The sequence below is a fragment of the Wyeomyia smithii genome, chromosome 2, assembly GCF_029784165.1.
Source record: "Wyeomyia smithii strain HCP4-BCI-WySm-NY-G18 chromosome 2, ASM2978416v1, whole genome shotgun sequence".
Taxonomy (NCBI): domain Eukaryota; kingdom Metazoa; phylum Arthropoda; class Insecta; order Diptera; family Culicidae; genus Wyeomyia; species Wyeomyia smithii.
Genome location: NC_073695.1, coordinates 257,521,787 through 257,541,383, shown reverse-complemented (window position 1 = coordinate 257,541,383; position 19,597 = coordinate 257,521,787). Strand labels below are relative to the sequence as shown.

At 39.1% G+C, this 19,597-nt stretch overlaps 1 protein-coding gene across 6 annotated transcripts in view; it reads right to left on the bottom strand.

Annotated features, from left to right (window-relative positions):
• Window positions 1-19,597, bottom strand: part of LOC129721016 (transcription factor AP-2-epsilon) — a 343,755-nt gene that overhangs the window by 163,851 nt on the left and 160,307 nt on the right. For 4 of the 6 annotated variants that reach the window (XM_055673040.1, XM_055673039.1, XM_055673044.1 and 1 more), the window contains exon 1: window positions 6,343-7,606. The exons of 1 other annotated variant lie outside the window; for it this stretch is intronic. Coding sequence is in view for 2 of the 5 variants with exons in the window: in XM_055673044.1 (XP_055529019.1) it covers window positions 6,343-6,351 (9 nt within the window). In the remaining 3 variants the exon portion in view is untranslated. Of the gene's footprint in view, window positions 1-6,342; window positions 7,607-19,597 lie in introns of those variants that run through there. One more of the 6 variants, XM_055673041.1, reaches the window with a different exon arrangement.

Below are 19,597 nucleotides of genomic sequence, written 5' to 3'. Positions count from 1 at the left end.
GGTTTTCGAGTTATTTTTAATTTAAGCTCGAAAAATAATAATTACTTAGGAAAATACACGTTTTTCTTAATTTATCCATGGTTCTCCAGCAAAAACCATACGTTCATTGGAATGCTTCATCAAAAATATACAATTCATTCTTTGACAACAAAACGATTGGGCGAACGGTTCTCAAGAAAAGAGTTAAATGTTCTTAGTGATATAAATATATATAAGAATCAAATATTTGTTTTCGAGTTTTATTATCTTAGGAACATATTTTTTTATGACATAGATACTTTACAGAATTAGTTTCACCCTATATTTTAATTTTTTATAGATTCTCGTTGACAATATTACTCGCACATGAAAAACGCATCAATTTAGGGATGAACCCGATTTGTTTTGTGTTAAAAGTTAGCGAATATGGCATGTTTTATTGCAAAAACTTTCATGCCTTCAAACAGTTTGTTTAACTGAGTTAATTAACTTGAAATACAAAAGTGATCCATAGTTGTGGGGAGTGTATTCGCTTATGTCGATCGGTGTTAGCTTTGAGCTTGCCTTATCTGAAATCTTATTTTATATGTGCAATCTTCCCAAGAGTTTTGCATTTTTAAGGTATTTCAAGATTAGATGTGTCGAATAAAATAACTCGAAGACATTATACAATTTGGGGAATTTGGAGCAGAAGTGGTACAAAATCCGCTGTACCCCGAATAACTATCTCCTGGAGAATGAAAACATTTTTGTGTTTTTTGGAAGAAAATTTATGAAAAGTTCACGAAGATGCTGCAAAAGTACACCAAAAACGCGATTATTTTGACGTCATGCAAGTAAAGGTATTTTCATAAGCAATGAATGTTATTTCTGTTCAGTTTAATTCTATTTAATTTGAGGGCAAAAATCAGCTTTCGAAATTCGAAAAGTTATCGATTACTCTTTTCATCGTAACTGAAAAAGTTAAACTATCAGCTCAACGGATGCTTCACTCATGTATGATTCAAGCAAAAAGTAGCATTCCACTCCGTGAACAACTTTTGTCCATAAAAGGTTACTTTTAAAAATGGCGGCACGTGTTGAAGTACAATTTTTTCTTCAAACCTTTGGTTGTAAAAAAGAACGAGTCAAGGAGAAATTCTGGAGACTAGAAAAAAGGCTCTTGAAGAATACAATATTTCTAAAGCTAATTTTCAAAATTCAGGACGAATAACCATGAACTTCTGAAAATAAAATATTAGTACGAACTAATTGAGCATGACCTATTTGATGGTTAGCTTTATTCGTGTGAACTATCCAAGATTTTCCACTTTTTAGGATATTTGGAAATAGGAAAATTTGTGCTTAATGAAAAATGGGTTATGTATAAAGCAATTCACGAGTTTATTCTTCGAGCGAAGTGAAAATTGACAGGAACTGACAAAATATCAACGTACTGAAATGTCAATTGTTCGCTAGAGGCTTCTTTTTCACGCAAGAAAAAGTATGCTAAATTGAAAAAGATGCGATCCACAACCTTCAATTTCGCTGGATCAAATTTGTTTACAGTTTCAAACGAAATGAAATCTTTGAAGGTTGCATTTTTCGCGCGTCAAAAAATGAACATTTTTTATGAGATTTTCACTTCGCTTGGAACTCTAAACATGGATTAAGGTTTTATAGAGTTTGTTAGAGTCTTGTAGTTCCAGAGGAATTACTTCTCCTCTCAGAGTTTTTTTTATCTTCTTTAACAATATTACAACATTATCACCATTATTTCTAGTGTATTTCAGACAGTTTTAATTTGATACTATCTGATTTAAAGGGTGAATTTTTAGGAATTTGGGTTTTCTTAAAAAAAACGCATAAAAATTACAAAACTATGAAATCTTTATTAGAGCCGATGAATTGGTTTATGCAATTTTACTTTTTAAAGATAATTTCATTCAAATGTTGGCCACGGCTACGTTTTAAATGGTTCATACGAAACGTCCAATTTTGGGTTACTTTTTCTAGCATTTCGGCTGGTATCTCGCGAATAACGCATGTAATGTTGTCTTCCAAGGCTGGAATTGTTGTTGGCTTATCCGCATAGACGAGAGATTTAACGTAGCCCCACAAAAAATAATCTAGCAGTGTTAAATCGCATGATCTAGGCGGCCAATTCACCGGTCCATTTCGTGAGATGAATTGCTCACCGAACTCATTCCGCAATATGTCCATTGATTCGCGCGATGTGTGGCACGTTGCTCCGTCTTGCTGAAACCACATGTCAACGAGACCCAGCTCTTCCATTTCCGGCAAAAAAAAAAATCAGAAATCATCGCGCGATAGCAAGCGCCATTGACCGTAACGTTGCGATTTTGATCATCTTTGAAGAAGTACGGAAGTATGATGCCTCCAGCGTGTAAACCGCACCGAACCGTGCATTTTTCTGAGTACATTGGCGATTCTTGTATTGCCTCTGGTTGCTCTTCGATCCAAATGCGGCAATTTTGCTTATTAACATACCCATTTAACCAGAAATGAGCTTCGTCACTGAACACAATTTTTCGGTAAAAAAGAGGATTTTCGGCAAGTTAAACGTAAAACCCGTGTAAAAAGAACCCTAATTGTAACTATAAATCGGTCAAAAGCAAGAGTAGATCAGGTATAATCACGATCCGAGGGCCCTTGAGTTATGAGCTTTTGGTGAACTCGCAGTCAATTATTACTTAAATAATCATGTGTTTAAATATCGAGTATTTATAAATTTCAGTTCTAATTTTTAGAAATACACTTCGAGAAGGGTTAGTTTATTCAGATATCATGATCTTATATTTGGATGTGAACATATCATAAAACAGTTAAACAGGATCCAAATCCTGTGTTCTGAGAATTAATTTTGACTTTATTTAATTGATTTAATGAGCTGGATTAATTTTCATACTAGGGCCCGTCCATACTCCCCGTGAACAACTAAAGAAAGGGAGATAAGGGATATGCAGATGCTAACACCTATACACTGGGTGATAATGTCCACGAAAAAATATAGTGACTTAAAATAAAATTTTACAGATGTCAGCTATATTTTAGATAAATTTGGAATCATTTTATTCGTGACCAATTCGTTTTTTTTGGGGAAAGGCTCTTTGGACATGTTAAGAACATCTCAAGAGTTTCAGATAAAATAGGACATATTCCTTTTTTATTTGTTTTCTCTCGTTAGCGGAGGTACATTCAGGTTTGTTAGGATAATTTGAAATCATTTATTATAAACTTTATTGTAACTCATTGGAGCACTTTCAACTAAGCTGTGAGTTAAATTTGGAATCAGTTTCATCCTTAGAATAAATTTTTGATTTGCCCCTTTGTACTGAATTTGATTCATTTCTTTATGGCATTTTAGAAATATTGAATTTGCAATTTAAGATAATTTTCTTTGATTTTTTTTCTGGATCCTAGAAGCGTTCTCAAGCATTTTCAGTCAATTCACTGTTTTAGGGCGAATTTTTATTCTATTCTAGTTTTTTTGTACCTCAGAAGCATTTTCAGCCTTTTTAACTTAAACTTTGATCATATTTTATTCTGCCTATTTCTGTCTGATTCAAAAGATTTTCATGACACGCAATTAATCAAAATTTCCTGCAACGCTCGAAATCTTTTTTGTGTTTAGTCTCTTCCTACTTCGGAACCAATTACAGCAAAATTTGGAATCAATTTCTGTTTTGATCTTTTCTGATCTTTTGGTGCATTTCTCAGCCATTTTAGGTTGAGCTTCGATGGGATTCTTTTCATTTATAAATTTTCTGGTCAAAGTAATTTTGAGTTGAAGTTATTGTGATCTTTTGCTAATATTTTGATGTTTAATCACTCAATAAAACAGAAAACCAAACGTTTTTAAATTTTTTTTCTATAAAAAAATGTCCGCGTGGACAAAAAACGAGGGAAAAGGGGGTTTTGGCAATGTCTAGGGTTGGAATCTTAAATGGCGACCCACATGGAATGTGGACGGACCCTCATTGGAAAAAAAATAAAAACGTATTCTATGAAATTTGGGAATTTTTATTTTGAATCCAAAATTTGGAAAAAAGTTTTTACGACATTGTGCTTCAAGATAGAGCAATGTGCAATATGAAGGACCATTATGCAAAAAATTGATGCTCTGGGACATCATTCACGACAATATTAGGACAAACTTGACGATAATAGAGACGATACGGCCTTTGAGAAAAATTATTTTGTTAGAGCAGACAAAAGGCCAAGAATGACAATTCCGGTCACAAAAATAAAAAAATATACACGCAAAACTAAGATAAATACGCATTTTTTGTATAACCGATATCGAGCACGCAGCCACTAACAATCATGTAGATTTCACTAGCTACAAGTATCGTTAATGATAATTATTGAAGAAGAAAAACACGGATACCAAAACTTTAGGTGTCAAGTCACCATGAGATAGAATGGAATTCGTTGATGCAATTCGTATCGCGCACAGAAACTAATTAGATACGAAACTGGTAGTTTTGCTATTCATTTTCGAGAAAAGACAAATTCGGTTGCAACAATACACAAACAAAGTTGGAAATTATCAATTTCGGTACTAGGATCAACTTTCATGCAGTAGAAGAAAATAATTCCGCTGTCGTCCTGAATACCTTCGGCAAACAGAACAAAATTAAATAGATGTATTTTCCGGTCTTGCTTTTCATTGAATCCGTTAATTTAGGATTTGTTGCACAAATATTGGATAACACTAAACAAAAACATACTCCATTGTGTTCTTAAATACTGTATCGAAATACAAATTAAGGGATGCATGAAACAAAACTGACTTTTGATGTCGCAAGGTGTAAATATTTTTATGCCCTTTAACCTTCAACTTTGTTTTGGTTAATGAAACTGAGATTTGACGCTAAACAAAGAAAAATAAAAGTTGAGACCCTGAAAGGTATTTTTATTTTAAAAATTTAAAATGATTGTATGCTTTCTGACATTGAAAAGTCGTACGCAGTTGTACCCCAATAAACTTACGATTTATTGCAAAGCGCTAGTTACGGAGATATGAGGAAAAATTTCGTAGCAACATTGTTGCAGAGGCAATTATCAATAAGTACTATGTATACCAGCTGGGTACATCGCGTTTATTGATAATTGGCCTCACCATGTTCAGCAAAATAATCAATATTATGCTACCGTTCTTATTACCATCGAGTACGGGACTTCATTTCATTAATAAAGGTTGTAATGGTATTGGTGCAATTCAACTGCGTGTTGTTAACCGAGTGAGTTGAAAGTATATTTTTTCTTGTTCACCAAATTGCATAAAGATCGAAATAGTGAAATTCACTTGTGCTCTTGGTACTTACTCATGACCAGAACAACAGTTTTTTGATGGATCTAAATTAGCAAGTTTATTATTTTAAACAAATACCTTGCCTTAGAATCAGAGAATGTGCTAATATAAGCCGAGATGACTGGCCAACATTTTTTTTTTTTTTTTTTTTTTTTATTCTCGCTTATTTTCCGTCGGTCTAGTTCCGCCACTGTTGTGGCCAATCACCGACGCCCAGGGAGGCGACTCCACACCCAGGACCCTAACTCACGACCCGTTTATTAACGGACTGGCGCCAACGGCTTTACTTCCTCATGCGATGGAAGGCGTGATCCCAGAGATTTTTCGCCTCAGAAAATCTCCCGGTGTCGGCTAGGATTGAATCTAGACCAGTTGGGTTGGTTGTGAGTGGATCACGCCACCTCACAACCATCGACACCTATGTCGGCGGTGGGATTCGAACCCAGGCGTCGAGCGTGGTTGGCGGAGACGTTACCAACCACACTAGGCCCCCGCTCTAGGCCAACATTTTGAAACTATGATCTGTAGCAGGCAAATTCTTAATGACACTTGTATGACACTTAGATGATGATGATGATTGCGCGAATGATTGATATTTTGAAAAATAGTTGGCAATAAATAAATGGAATGCTGGTGTATACATAGTTATGGGTAAAACTGCAATAAAATCAATAAATATGGATATAAATGCTGTGGTAATTAGTGTTGACCCAAGAGATGTTTTAAAGGTAATTTTTATTTTGAGGAAACGTGCTGGAAACAAGGTTTGATTACGATGTCGCGAGTTGTAACCAGCCACTCACTTCTTCAAATTTGCGTTTGTTGATCAGTATTGACTCGAAATAAAATCCTAAATATCAATCAATAAAATTTAACCACTAAAAGATTTCAAAAAAGACTTTTGCTTCAATGTACGTGATGCGAGGCTCCCACAATAGTTATCGAAAACAATCAACTATTTGACTGTTTTTTTGGTTAAGAATGAGTACTGGCGTTTGTACACACACAAAATAAAGCAACGATAGGAAGCATCACTTTCATCATACCATAATCATGTCGGGGATCACCTTTGGACTGCCTTTCAGGTCGCGGCTGACCGTTACTGCAGAAAAATTCTCCGGGAATCACTAGCACAACACAGTTCGCACAGTACAGTTTCAAGCAGCAGTAATCCACGGAACCGGAATCTACGGAACGTCCGATACACGGGGCAGGTAGACAGACAAAGCAGGTGGGATTACTAAGATTGGCTACAACTTTCTTCGGCTCACTGTGCGCGGGGTTCGTTTGGGCAAACTTTTTTCGGTTAAACTTTTTTTTCCGAAAGGCACATTCAAGTATCACAAATTTTTGCAAAATAAACTAATTTAAAACTACGAGCCTTTGTGTCGGAGCCTGAACGGAGCACTAAGCTGTGCTGTTTTATCTTCGAATCGCAGGATTACGATAGAAATGCACATACACTGACACTTTTTACGCACTAGGAGAGCAGCCGGTGATTTGCTAGAAGGCGATTACGACTTAAATTAACGAGACTCTACAGTTATCACACAGTGCTTCGGCAGAATTGGGCGAGTTTTCGTGCGCGGAGCGAGTATTTGCGGCGGTTATGAACAATAACCAGTCAGGGGGCGATCCGGGTTGACGACACAGCGGTTGAATTAATCTAACTACAGTTGGGTTCGGCTGTTTATGAGTCAATGTTTCTTTTTTTTTTGACTTTTGTTTGCTTCTCACGACTGGATTAGTTCAAGTAAAATTTAACCCGGTCACGATTCATTACACTTTGTTCAGAATACACTGGCCAACATTTAGAGACTATTGGCGGAAAAGTTCGCCAGTTTCTATAAAACCACACTTGTTGGCATTCATTGCGGTTTATCCTATTGCGTTAGAACAGATCAAAGCGGTCTGATATGGTCCACGGCTGTCGATTTATTGGACTGTGGGTCACGAAAAGCCTACCGGAATTCGTGGGCTCCAATGTACACACTCGCGCGTTCAACTCGCGAAGTTAACGAACGATCGTCGGCAGGTTGTAAACGATTCGCGAACTCGGTGCAGTTCAGTTTTGCTAGAGCATCCACGGCAGCAGCGGTAGCGATTATCACTGACAAACGCAGAGTCCAACAACAGTTGGCAGTGGTAGAAATTCGCGCGCGCTTGATGAACCTGGCTACTATACAAGAAGCATCAAGAGGCTACAAGTGGCTTGCCCGAGAGCTAAATACACACACTCACGCACGGCAGAGGGATAGAGAGAGAGTGAGAAAAAAAAAGCTAAAATCCGAGGGCCCGTCGTAAAAGGAGAGCGCACTGGAATTGGTCTGCGCAATCGACAGATTGAAACTGGTGGGTTACGGGTGATGCTCCAGGGTATTCGGCGCCTGTAAAATTTTTTCTCTGCATCCAACATGTGCTGCTTGTATACATCAGCAAACACTGCCATACACCGAAGTCCGGATCCTGGACAGACGCCAGTAGGAGAAAAAACCGACAGCAGTGGCAGTGGCACTCTGAGGCACATATACCCCTTAAAGCAGTATCAATGCCAAAGACTCACACACAGACCAATTTCGACCAGCCTTACGGCCGTAGCCGCATGCTGCCGCCACCAAACACAGCATCAGCATCATCAGGGAGGAATACGCCTCTGGAAACGCCTACTCTCCCCACTCACGGAATATTTTGCGGGCAATGCGATGCTATCTCTGTTTTTATGTACCTATTTCTCACTCTACCATGCTCTCACCGTCGCTGCTCGGGGCTGCGGACAAAGTGAACAGTGGTCCTTCTCTCGCCTTCACACACATGCACACGGTTTGTAGTCCCGTTCGACGCGCACTTCTTTGATGTGTAACATCCCCACACACAGCCCACAGCGCCACCGCTGCATCGGGCTTCGTTCCGTGGCGATACAGCTGGGCTCACAGATCACACACATATTCGGTGCGTTTTATGCTGTGCGGCGACATATTGTAGAAACCTACTGCCGCTTTGTACACATGCTACTCTAGGCCAGAAAAGGAAGGGCTGGGAGGGGGAGAACCAACTAACGCAATTTCCCGCTAGTGTTGGTGTGTTGTTAGAGACGTTTTAGATGTGCCTTGCCGTCGGTTTAGTAAGTCGTACTGAATATTTGACTTATAAATAAAAGAAAATCAAAACAAACAGAATCGATTTTAGATCATAATTTGAGAATGTTTATGCAGAAAACTCTCACAATCACAGAGTTTTCCTGAACGTGAACAGTCACCCATATGAATTATCACTCTGGTAGTAACGTGACTAAAGGCCAGAAAAAGTCAAAATAGAAAATGATCCCAAATTAAGCTCAGAATCGCCAAAAACCCCTTTCTAAAGGCCAGAAAAGGCCAAAATAGAAAATGATCCCAAATTGAGTTCAGAATCGCCGAAAAGTGCTTCTAAAGGCCAGAAAAAGCCAAAATAGAAAATGATCCCAAATTAACCTCAAAATCGCCAAAAAACCCTCCTAAAGAGGCCAGAAAAGGCAAAATAGAAAATGATCCCAAATTAAGCTCAGAATCGCCAAAAACCCCTTCTAAAGGCTAGAAAAGGCCATAATAGAAAATGATCCCAAATTGAGCTCAGAATCGCCGGAAACCCCTTCTAAAGGCCAGAAAAAGCCAAAATAGAAAATGATCCCAAATTAAGCTCAGAATCGCCAAAAACCCCTTCTAAAGGCCAAAATAGAAAATGATCCCAAATTAAGCTCAGAATCGCCAAAACCACTTCTAAAGGCCAGAAAAAGCCAAAATAGAAAATGATCCCAAATTAAACACAGAATCGCCGAAAACCCCTTCTAAAGGCCAGGAAAGACCAAAATAGAAAATAATCCCAAATTAAGCTCTAAATCGCCATAAGCCCCTTCTAAAGGCCAGAAAAAGCCAAAATAGAAAATGATCCCAAATTAAGCTCAGAATCGCCAAAAACCCCTTCTAAAGGCCATAATAGAAAATGATCCCAAATTAAGCTCAGAATCGCCAAAAACCCCTTCTAAAGGCCAGAAAAGGTCAAAATAGAGAATGATCCCAAATTGAGCTCAGAATCGCCAAAAACCCTTTATAAAGGCTAGAAAAGGCCAAAATAGAAAATGATTCCAAATTGAGCTAAGAATCGCCGAAAAGTGTTTCTAAAGGCCAGAAAAAGCCAAAATAAAAATGATCCCAAATTGAGCACGGAATCGCTGAAAAGTGCTTCTAAAGGCCAGAAAAAGCCAAAATAGAAAATGATCCCAAATTGAGCACAGAATCGCCGAAAACCCCTTCTAAAGGCCTGCAAAGGCCCAAATAGAATATGATCCTAAATTGAGCTCAGAATCGCCAAAACCCCTTCTAAAGGCCAGGAAAAGCCACAATAGAAAATGATTCCAAATTAAGCTCAGAATCGCCAAAAACCCCTTCTAAAGGCCAGAAAAGGTCAAAAAAGAAAATGATCCCAAATTGAGCTCAGAATCGCTGAAAAGTGCTTCTAAAGGCCAGAAAAAGCCAAAATAGAAAATGATCCCAAATTAAGCTCAGAATCGCCAAAAACCCCTTCTAAAGGCCAGGAAAGGCCTAAGTAGGAAATGATCCCAAATTAGGCTCAGAATCGCCGAAAACCCCTTCTAAAGGCCTGCAAAGGCCCAAATGGAAAATGATTCCAAATTAAGCTCAGAATCGCCGGAAACCCCTTCTAAAGGCCAGAAAAAGCCAAAAAAGAGAATGATCCCAAATTAAGCTCAGAATTGCCAAAAACCCCTTCTAAAGGCCACAAAAGGCCAAAATAGAAAATGATCCCAAATTAAGCTCTAAATCGCCATAAACCCCTTCTAAAGGCCAAAACAGAAAATGATCCCAAATTAAGCTCAGAATCGCCAAAAACCCCTTCTAAAGGCTAGAAAAGGCCAAAATAGAAAATGATCCCAAATTGAGCTAAGAATCGCCAAAAACCCCTTCTAAAGGCCAGGAAAGGCCACAATAGAAAATGATCCCAAATTAAGCTCAGAATCGCCAAAAACCCCTTCCAAAGGCCAAAATAGAAAATGATCTCAAATTGAGCTCAGAATCGCCGAAAACCCCTTCTAATGGCCAGAAAAGGCCAAAATAGAAAATGATCTAAAATTAAGCTCAGAATCGCCAAAAACCCCTTCTAAAGGCCAAAATAGCAAATGATCTCAAATTAAGCTCAGAATCGCCGAAAGCCCCTTCTAAAGGCCAGAAAAGGCCCAAATAGAAAATGATCCCAAATTAAGCTCAGAATCGCCGAAAACCCCTTCTAAAGGCCAAAAAGGCCCAAATAGAAAATGATTCCAAATTAAGCTCAGAATCGCCGGAAACCCCTCCTAAAGGCCAGAAAAAGCCAAAAAAGAGAATGATCCCAAATTAAGCTCAGAATTGCCAAAAACCCCTTCTAAAGGCCAGAAAAGGCCAAAATAGAAAATGATCCCAAATTGAGCTCAGAAGCGCCAAAACTACTTCTAAAGGCCAGAAAAAGCCAAAATCGAATATGATCCCAAATTAAGCTCAGAATCGCTAAAAACCCCTTCTAAAGGCCAAAACAGAAAATGATTCCAAATTAAGCTCAGAATCGCCAAAAACCCCTTCTAAAGGCTAGAAAAGGCCAAAATAGAAAATGATCCCAAATTGAGCTCAGAATCGCCAAAAACCCCTTCTAAAGGCCAGGAAAGGCCAAAATAGAAAATGATCCCAAATTAAGCTCAGAATCGCCAAAAACCCCTTCCAAAGGCCAAAATAGAAAATGATCTCAAATTAAGCTCAGAATCGCCGTAAACCCCTTCTAAAGGCCAGAAAAGGCCCAAATAGAAAATGATCCCAAATTAAGCTCAGAATCGCCAAAAACCCCTTCTAAAGGCCAGAAAAGGCCAAAATAGAAAATGATCCCAAATTAAGCTCAGAATCGCCAAAAACCCCTTCCAAAGGCCAAAACAGAAAATGATTCCAAATTAAGCTCAGAATCGCCAAAAACCCCTTCTAAAGGCTAGAAAAGGCCAAAATAGAAAATGATCCCAAATTGAGCTCAGAATCGCCAAAAACCCCTTCTAAAGGCCAGGAAAGGCCAAAATAGAAAATGATCCCAAATTAAGCTCAGAATCGCCAAAAACCCCTTCCAAAGGCCAAAATAGAAAATGATCTCAAATTAAGCTCAGAATCGCCGAAAACCCCTTCTAAAGGCCAGAAAAGGCCCAAATAGAAAATGATCCCAAATTAAGCTCAGAATCGCCAAAAACCCCTTCTAAAGGCCAGAAAAGGCCAAAATAGAAAATGATCCCAAATTAAGCTCAGAATCGCCAAAAACCCCTTCCAAAGGCCAAAATAGAAAATGATCTCAAATTGAGCTCAGAATCGCCGAAAACCCCTTCTAATGGCCAGAAAAGGCCAAAATAGAAAATGATCTAAAATTAAGCTCAGAATCGCAAAAAACCCCTTCTAAAGGCCAAAATAGCAAATGTTCTCAAATTAAGCTCAGAAGCGCCGAAAACCCCTTCTAAAGGCCAGAAAAGGCCCAAATAGAAAATGATCCCAAATTAAGCTCAGAATCGCCGAAAACCCCTTTTAAAAGCCTGCAAAGGCCCAAATAGAAAATGATCCCAAATTGAGCTCAGAATCGCCAAAACCCCTTCTAAAGGCCAGAAAAAGCCACAAAAGAAAATGATTCCAAATTAAGCTCAGAATCGCCAAAAACCTCTTCTAAAGGCCAGAAAAGGTCAAAATAGAAAATGATCCCAAATTGAGCTCAGAATCGCTGAAAAGTGCTTCTAAAGGCCAGAAAAAGCCAAAATAGAAAATGATCCCAAATTAAGCTCAGAATCGCCGGAAACCCCTTCTAAAGGCCAGAAAAAGCCAAAATAGAAAATGATCCCAAATTAAGCTCAGAATCGCCGGAAACCCCTTCTAAAGGCCAGAAAAGGCCAAAATAGAAAATGATCCCAAATTGAGCTCAGAATCGCCAAAACCCCTTCTAAAGGCCAGAAAAAGCCAAAATCGAAAATAATCCCAAATTAAGTTCAGAATCGCCAAAAACCCCTTCTAAAGGCCAAAACAGAAAATGATCCCAAATTAAGCTCAGAATCGCCAAAAACCCCTTCTAAAGGCCAAAATAGAAAATGATCTCAAATTAAGCTCAGAATCGCCGAAAACCCCTTCTAAAGGCCAGAAAAGGCCAAAATAGAAAATGATCCCAAATTAAGCTCAGAATCGCCAAAACCCCTTCTAAAGGCCTGCGAAGGCCCAAATGGAAAATGATCCCAAATTAAGCTCAGAATCGCCGAAAACCCCTTTTAAAGGCCAGGAAAAGCCACAATAGAAAATGATTCCAAATTAAGCTCAGAATCGCCAAAAACCCCTTCTAAAGACCAGAAAAGGTCAAAATAGAAAATGATCCCAAATTGAGCTCAGAATCGCTGAAAAGTGCATCTAAAGGCCAGAAAAAGCCAAAATCGAAAATGATCCCAAATTAAGCTCAGAATCGCCGGAAACCCCTTCCAAAGGCCAGAAAAGGCCAGAATAGAAAATGATCACAAATTGAGCTCAGAATCGCCAAAACCCCTTCTAAAGGCCAGAAAAAGCCAAAATCGAAAATAATCCCAAATTAAGCTCAGAATCGCCAAAAACCCCTTCTAAAGGCCAAAACAGAAAATGATCCCAAATTAAGCTCAGAATCGCCGAAAACCCCTTCTAAAGGCCTGCAAAGGCCCAAATGGAAAATGATCCCAAATTAAGCTCAGAATCGACAAAACCACTTTTAAAGGCCAGGAAAAGCCACAATAGAAAATAATCCCAAATTAAGCTCAGAATCGCCAAAAACCCCTTCTAAAGGCCAAAACAGAAAATGATCCCAAATTAAGCTCAGAATCGCCAAAAACCCCTTCTAAAGGCCAAAATAGAAAATGATCTCAAATTAAGCTCAGAATCGCCGAAAACCCCTTCTAAAGGCCAGAAAAGGCCATAATAGAAAATGATCCCAAATTAAGCTCAGAATCGCCAAAACCCCTTCTAAAGGCCTGCAAAGGCCCAAATGGAAAATGATCCCAAATTAAGCTCAGAATCGCCAAAACCCCTTTTAAAGGCCAGGAAAAGCCACAATAGAAAATGATTCCAAATTAAGCTCAGAATCGCCAAAAACCCCTTCTAAAGACCAGAAAAGGTCAAAATAGAAAATGATCCCAAATTGAGCTCAGAATCGCTGAAAAGTGCATCTAAAGGCCAGAAAAAGCCAAAATCGAAAATGATCCCAAATTAAGCTCAGAATCGCCGGAAACCCCTTCCAAAGGCCAGAAAAGGCCAAAATAGAAAATGATCACAAATTGAGCTCAGAATCGCCAAAACCCTTTCTAAAGGCCAGAAAAAGCCAAAATCGAAAATAATCCCAAATTAAGCTCAGAATCGCCAAAAACCCCTTCTAAAGGCCAAAACAGAAAATGATCCCAAATTAAGCTCAGAATCGCCGAAAACCCCTTCTAAAGGCCTGCAAAGGCCCAAATGGAAAATGATCCCAAATTAAGCTCAGAATCGACAAAACCACTTTTAAAGGCCAGGAAAAGCCACAATAGAAAATAATCCCAAATTAAGCTCAGAATCGCCAAAAACCCCTTCTAAAGGCCAAAACAGAAAATGATTCCAAATTAAGCTCAGAATCGCCAAAAACCCCTTCTAAAGGCTAGAAAAGGCCAAAATAGAAAATGATCCCAAATTGAGCTCAGAATCGCCAAAAACCCCTTCTAAAGGCCAGGAAAGGCCAAAATAGAAAATGATCCCAAATTAAGCTCAGAATCGCCAAAAACCCCTTCCAAAGGCCAAAATAGAAAATGATCTCAAATTAAGCTCAGAATCGCCGAAAACCCCTTCTAAAGGCCAGAAAAGGCCCAAATAGAAAATGATCCCAAATTAAGCTCAGAATCGCCAAAAACCCCTTCTAAAGGCCAGAAAAGGCCAAAATAGAAAATGATCCCAAATTAAGCTCAGAATCGCCAAAAACCCCTTCCAAAGGCCAAAATAGAAAATGATCTCAAATTGAGCTCAGAATCGCCGAAAACCCCTTCTAATGGCCAGAAAAGGCCAAAATAGAAAATGATCTAAAATTAAGCTCAGAATCGCAAAAAACCCCTTCTAAAGGCCAAAATAGCAAATGTTCTCAAATTAAGCTCAGAAGCGCCGAAAACCCCTTCTAAAGGCCAGAAAAGGCCCAAATAGAAAATGATCCCAAATTAAGCTCAGAATCGCCGAAAACCCCTTTTAAAAGCCTGCAAAGGCCCAAATAGAAAATGATCCCAAATTGAGCTCAGAATCGCCAAAACCCCTTCTAAAGGCCAGAAAAAGCCACAAAAGAAAATGATTCCAAATTAAGCTCAGAATCGCCAAAAACCTCTTCTAAAGGCCAGAAAAGGTCAAAATAGAAAATGATCCCAAATTGAGCTCAGAATCGCTGAAAAGTGCTTCTAAAGGCCAGAAAAAGCCAAAATAGAAAATGATCCCAAATTAAGCTCAGAATCGCCGGAAACCCCTTCTAAAGGCCAGAAAAAGCCAAAATAGAAAATGATCCCAAATTAAGCTCAGAATCGCCGGAAACCCCTTCTAAAGGCCAGAAAAGGCCAAAATAGAAAATGATCCCAAATTGAGCTCAGAATCGCCAAAACCCCTTCTAAAGGCCAGAAAAAGCCAAAATCGAAAATAATCCCAAATTAAGTTCAGAATCGCCAAAAACCCCTTCTAAAGGCCAAAACAGAAAATGATCCCAAATTAAGCTCAGAATCGCCAAAAACCCCTTCTAAAGGCCAAAATAGAAAATGATCTCAAATTAAGCTCAGAATCGCCGAAAACCCCTTCTAAAGGCCAGAAAAGGCCAAAATAGAAAATGATCCCAAATTAAGCTCAGAATCGCCAAAACCCCTTCTAAAGGCCTGCGAAGGCCCAAATGGAAAATGATCCCAAATTAAGCTCAGAATCGCCGAAAACCCCTTTTAAAGGCCAGGAAAAGCCACAATAGAAAATGATTCCAAATTAAGCTCAGAATCGCCAAAAACCCCTTCTAAAGACCAGAAAAGGTCAAAATAGAAAATGATCCCAAATTGAGCTCAGAATCGCTGAAAAGTGCATCTAAAGGCCAGAAAAAGCCAAAATCGAAAATGATCCCAAATTAAGCTCAGAATCGCCAAAAACCCCTTCTAAAGGCCAAAACAGAAAATGATCCCAAATTAAGCTCAGAATCGCCGAAAACCCCTTCTAAAGGCCTGCAAAGGCCCAAATGGAAAATGATCCCAAATTAAGCTCAGAATCGACAAAACCACTTTTAAAGGCCAGGAAAAGCCACAATAGAAAATAATCCCAAATTAAGCTCAGAATCGCCAAAAACCCCTTCTAAAGGCCAAAACAGAAAATGATCCCAAATTAAGCTCAGAATCGCCAAAAACCCCTTCTAAAGGCCAAAATAGAAAATGATCTCAAATTAAGCTCAGAATCGCCGAAAACCCCTTCTAAAGGCCAGAAAAGGCCAAAATAGAAAATGATCCCAAATTAAGCTCAGAATCGCCAAAACCCCTTCTAAAGGCCTGCAAAGGCCCAAATGGAAAATGATCCCAAATTAAGCTCAGAATCGCCAAAACCCCTTTTAAAGGCCAGGAAAAGCCACAATAGAAAATGATTCCAAATTAAGCTCAGAATCGCCAAAAACCCCTTCTAAAGACCAGAAAAGGTCAAAATAGAAAATGATCCCAAATTGAGCTCAGAATCGCTGAAAAGTGCATCTAAAGGCCAGAAAAAGCCAAAATCGAAAATGATCCCAAATTAAGCTCAGAATCGCCGGAAACCCCTTCCAAAGGCCAGAAAAGGCCAAAATAGAAAATGATCACAAATTGAGCTCAGAATCGCCAAAACCCTTTCTAAAGGCCAGAAAAAGCCAAAATCGAAAATAATCCCAAATTAAGCTCAGAATCGCCAAAAACCCCTTCTAAAGGCCAAAACAGAAAATGATCCCAAATTAAGCTCAGAATCGCCGAAAACCCCTTCTAAAGGCCTGCAAAGGCCCAAATGGAAAATGATCCCAAATTAAGCTCAGAATCGACAAAACCACTTTTAAAGGCCAGGAAAAGCCACAATAGAAAATAATCCCAAATTAAGCTCAGAATCGCCAAAAACCCCTTCTAAAGGCCAAAACAGAAAATGATCCCAAATTAAGCTCAGAATCGCCAAAAACCCCTTCTAAAGGCCAAAATAGAAAATGATCTCAAATTAAGCTCAGAATCGCCGAAAACCCCTTCTAAAGGCCAGAAAAGGCCATAATAGAAAATGATCCTAAATTAAGCTCAGAATCGCCAAAACCCCTTCTAAAGGCCTGCAAAGGCCCAAATGGAAAATGATCCCAAATTAAGCTCAGAATCGCCAAAACCCCTTCTAAAGGCCAGGAAAAGCCACAATAGAAAATGATTCCAAATTAAGCTCAGAATCGCCAAAAACCCCTTCTAAAGGCCAGAAAAGGTCAAAAAAGAAAATGATCCCAAATTGAGCTCAGAATCGCTTAAAAGTGCTTCTAAAGGCCAGAAAAAGCCAAAATAGAAAATGATCCCAAATTAAGCTCAGAATCGCCAAAAACCCCTTCTAAAGGCCAGGAAAGGCCTAAGTAGGAAATGATCCCAAATTAGGCTCAGAATCGCCGAAAACCCCTTCTAAAGGCCTGCAAAGGCCCAAATGGAAAATGATTCCAAATTAAGCTCAGAATCGCCGGAAACCCCTTCTAAAGGCCAGAAAAAGCCAAAAAAGAGAATGATCCCAAATTAAGCTCAGAATTGCCAAAAACCCCTTCTAAAGGCCACAAAAGGCCAAAATAGAAAATGATCCCAAATTAAGCTCTAAATCGCCATAAACCCCTTCTAAAGGCCAAAACAGAAAATGATCCCAAATTAAGCTCAGAATCGCCAAAAACCCCTTCTAAAGGCTAGAAAAGGCCAAAATAGAAAATGATCCCAAATTGAGCTAAGAATCGCCAAAAACCCCTTCTAAAGGCCAGGAAAGGCCACAATAGAAAATGATCCCAAATTAAGCTCAGAATCGCCAAAAACCCCTTCCAAAGGCCAAAATAGAAAATGATCTCAAATTGAGCTCAGAATCGCCGAAAACCCCTTCTAATGGCCAGAAAAGGCCAAAATAGAAAATGATCTAAAATTAAGCTCAGAATCGCCAAAAACCCCTTCTAAAGGCCAAAATAGCAAATGATCTCAAATTAAGCTCAGAATCGCCGAAAGCCCCTTCTAAAGGCCAGAAAAGGCCCAAATAGAAAATGATCCCAAATTAAGCTCAGAATCGCCGAAAACCCCTTCTAAAAGCCTGCAAAGGCCCAAATAGAAAATGATTCCAAATTAAGCTCAGAATCGCCGGAAACCCCTCCTAAAGGCCAGAAAAAGCCAAAAAAGAGAATGATCCCAAATTAGGCTCAGAATTGCCAAAAACCCCTTCTAAAGGCCAGAAAAGGCCAAAATAGAAAATGATCCCAAATTGAGCTCAGAAGCGCCAAAACTCCTTCTAAAGGCCAGAAAAAGCCAAAATCGAATATGATCCCAAATTAAGCTCAGAATCGCTAAAAACCCCTTCTAAAGGCCAAAACAGAAAATGATTCCAAATTAAGCTCAGAATCGCCAAAAACCCCTTCTAAAGGCTAGAAAAAGCCAAAATAGAAAATGATCCCAAATTGAGCTCAGAATCGCCAAAAACCCCTTCTAAAGGCCAGGAAAGGCCAAAATAGAAAATGATCCCAAATTAAGCTCAGAATCGCCAAAAACCCCTTCCAAAGGCCAAAATAGAAAATGATCTCAAATTAAGCTCAGAATCGCCGTAAACCCCTTCTAAAGGCCAGAAAAGGCCCAAATAGAAAATGATCCCAAATTAAGCTCAGAATCGCCGAAAACCCCTTCTAAAGGCCAGAAAAGGCCCAAATAGAAAATGATCCCAAATTAAGCTCAGAATCGCCAAAAACCCCTTCTAAAGGCCAGAAAAGGCCAAAATAGAAAATGATCCCAAATTAAGCTCAGAATCGCCAAAAACCCCTTCCAAAGGCCAAAATAGAAAATGATCTCAAATTGAGCTCAGAATCGCCGAAAACCCCTTCTAATGGCCAGAAAAGGCCAAAATAGAAAATGATCTAAAATTAAGCTCAGAATCGCAAAAAACCCCTTCTAAAGGCCAAAATAGCAAATGTTCTCAAATTAAGCTCAGAAGCGCCGAAAACCCCTTCTAAAGGCCAGAAAAAGCCCAAATAGAAAATGATCCCAAATTAAGCTCAGAATCGCCGAAAACCCCTTTTAAAAGCCTGCAAAGGCCCAAATAGAAAATGATCCCAAATTGAGCTCAGAATCGCCAAAACCCCTTCTAAAGGCCAGAAAAAGCCACAAAAGAAAATGATTCCAAATTAAGCTCAGAATCGCCAAAAACCTCTTCTAAAGGCCAGGAAAGGTCAAAATAGAAAATGATCCCAAATTGAGCTCAGAATCGCTGAAAAGTGCTTCTAAAGGCCAGAAAAAGCCAAAATAGAAAATGATCCCAAATTGAGCTCAGAATCGCCGGAAACCCCTTCTAAAGGCCAGAAAAAGCCAAAATAGAAAATGATCCCAAATTAAGCTCAGAATCGCCGGAAACCCCTTCTAAAGGCCAGAAAAGGCCAAAATAGAAAATGATCCCAAATTGAGCTCAGAATCGCCAAAACCCCTTCTAAAGGCCAGAAAAAGCCAAAATCGAAAATAATCCCAAATTAAGTTCAGAATCGCCAAAAACCCCTTCTAAAGGCCAAAACAGAAAATGATCCCAAATTAAGCTCAGAATCGCCAAAAACCCCTTCTAAAGGCCAAAATAGAAAATGATCTCAAATTAAGCTCAGAATCGCCGAAAACCCCTTCTAAAGGCCAGAAAAGGCCAAAATAGAAAATGATCCCAAATTAAGCTCAGAATCGCCAAAACCCCTTCTAAAGGCCTGCGAAGGCCCAAATGGAAAATGATCCCAAATTAAGCTCAGAATCGCCGAAAACCCCTTTTAAAGGCCAGGAAAAGCCACAATAGAAAATGATTCCAAATTAAGCTCAGAATCGCCAAAAACCCCTTCTAAAGACCAGAAAAGGTCAAAATAGAAAATGATCCCAAATTGAGCTCAGAATCGCTGAAAAGTGCATCTAAAGGCCAGAAAAAGCCAAAATCGAAAATGATCCCAAATTAAGCTCAGAATCACCGGAAACCCCTTCCAAAGGCCAGAAAAGGCCAAAATAGAAAATGATCACAAATTGAGCTCAGAATCGCCAAAACC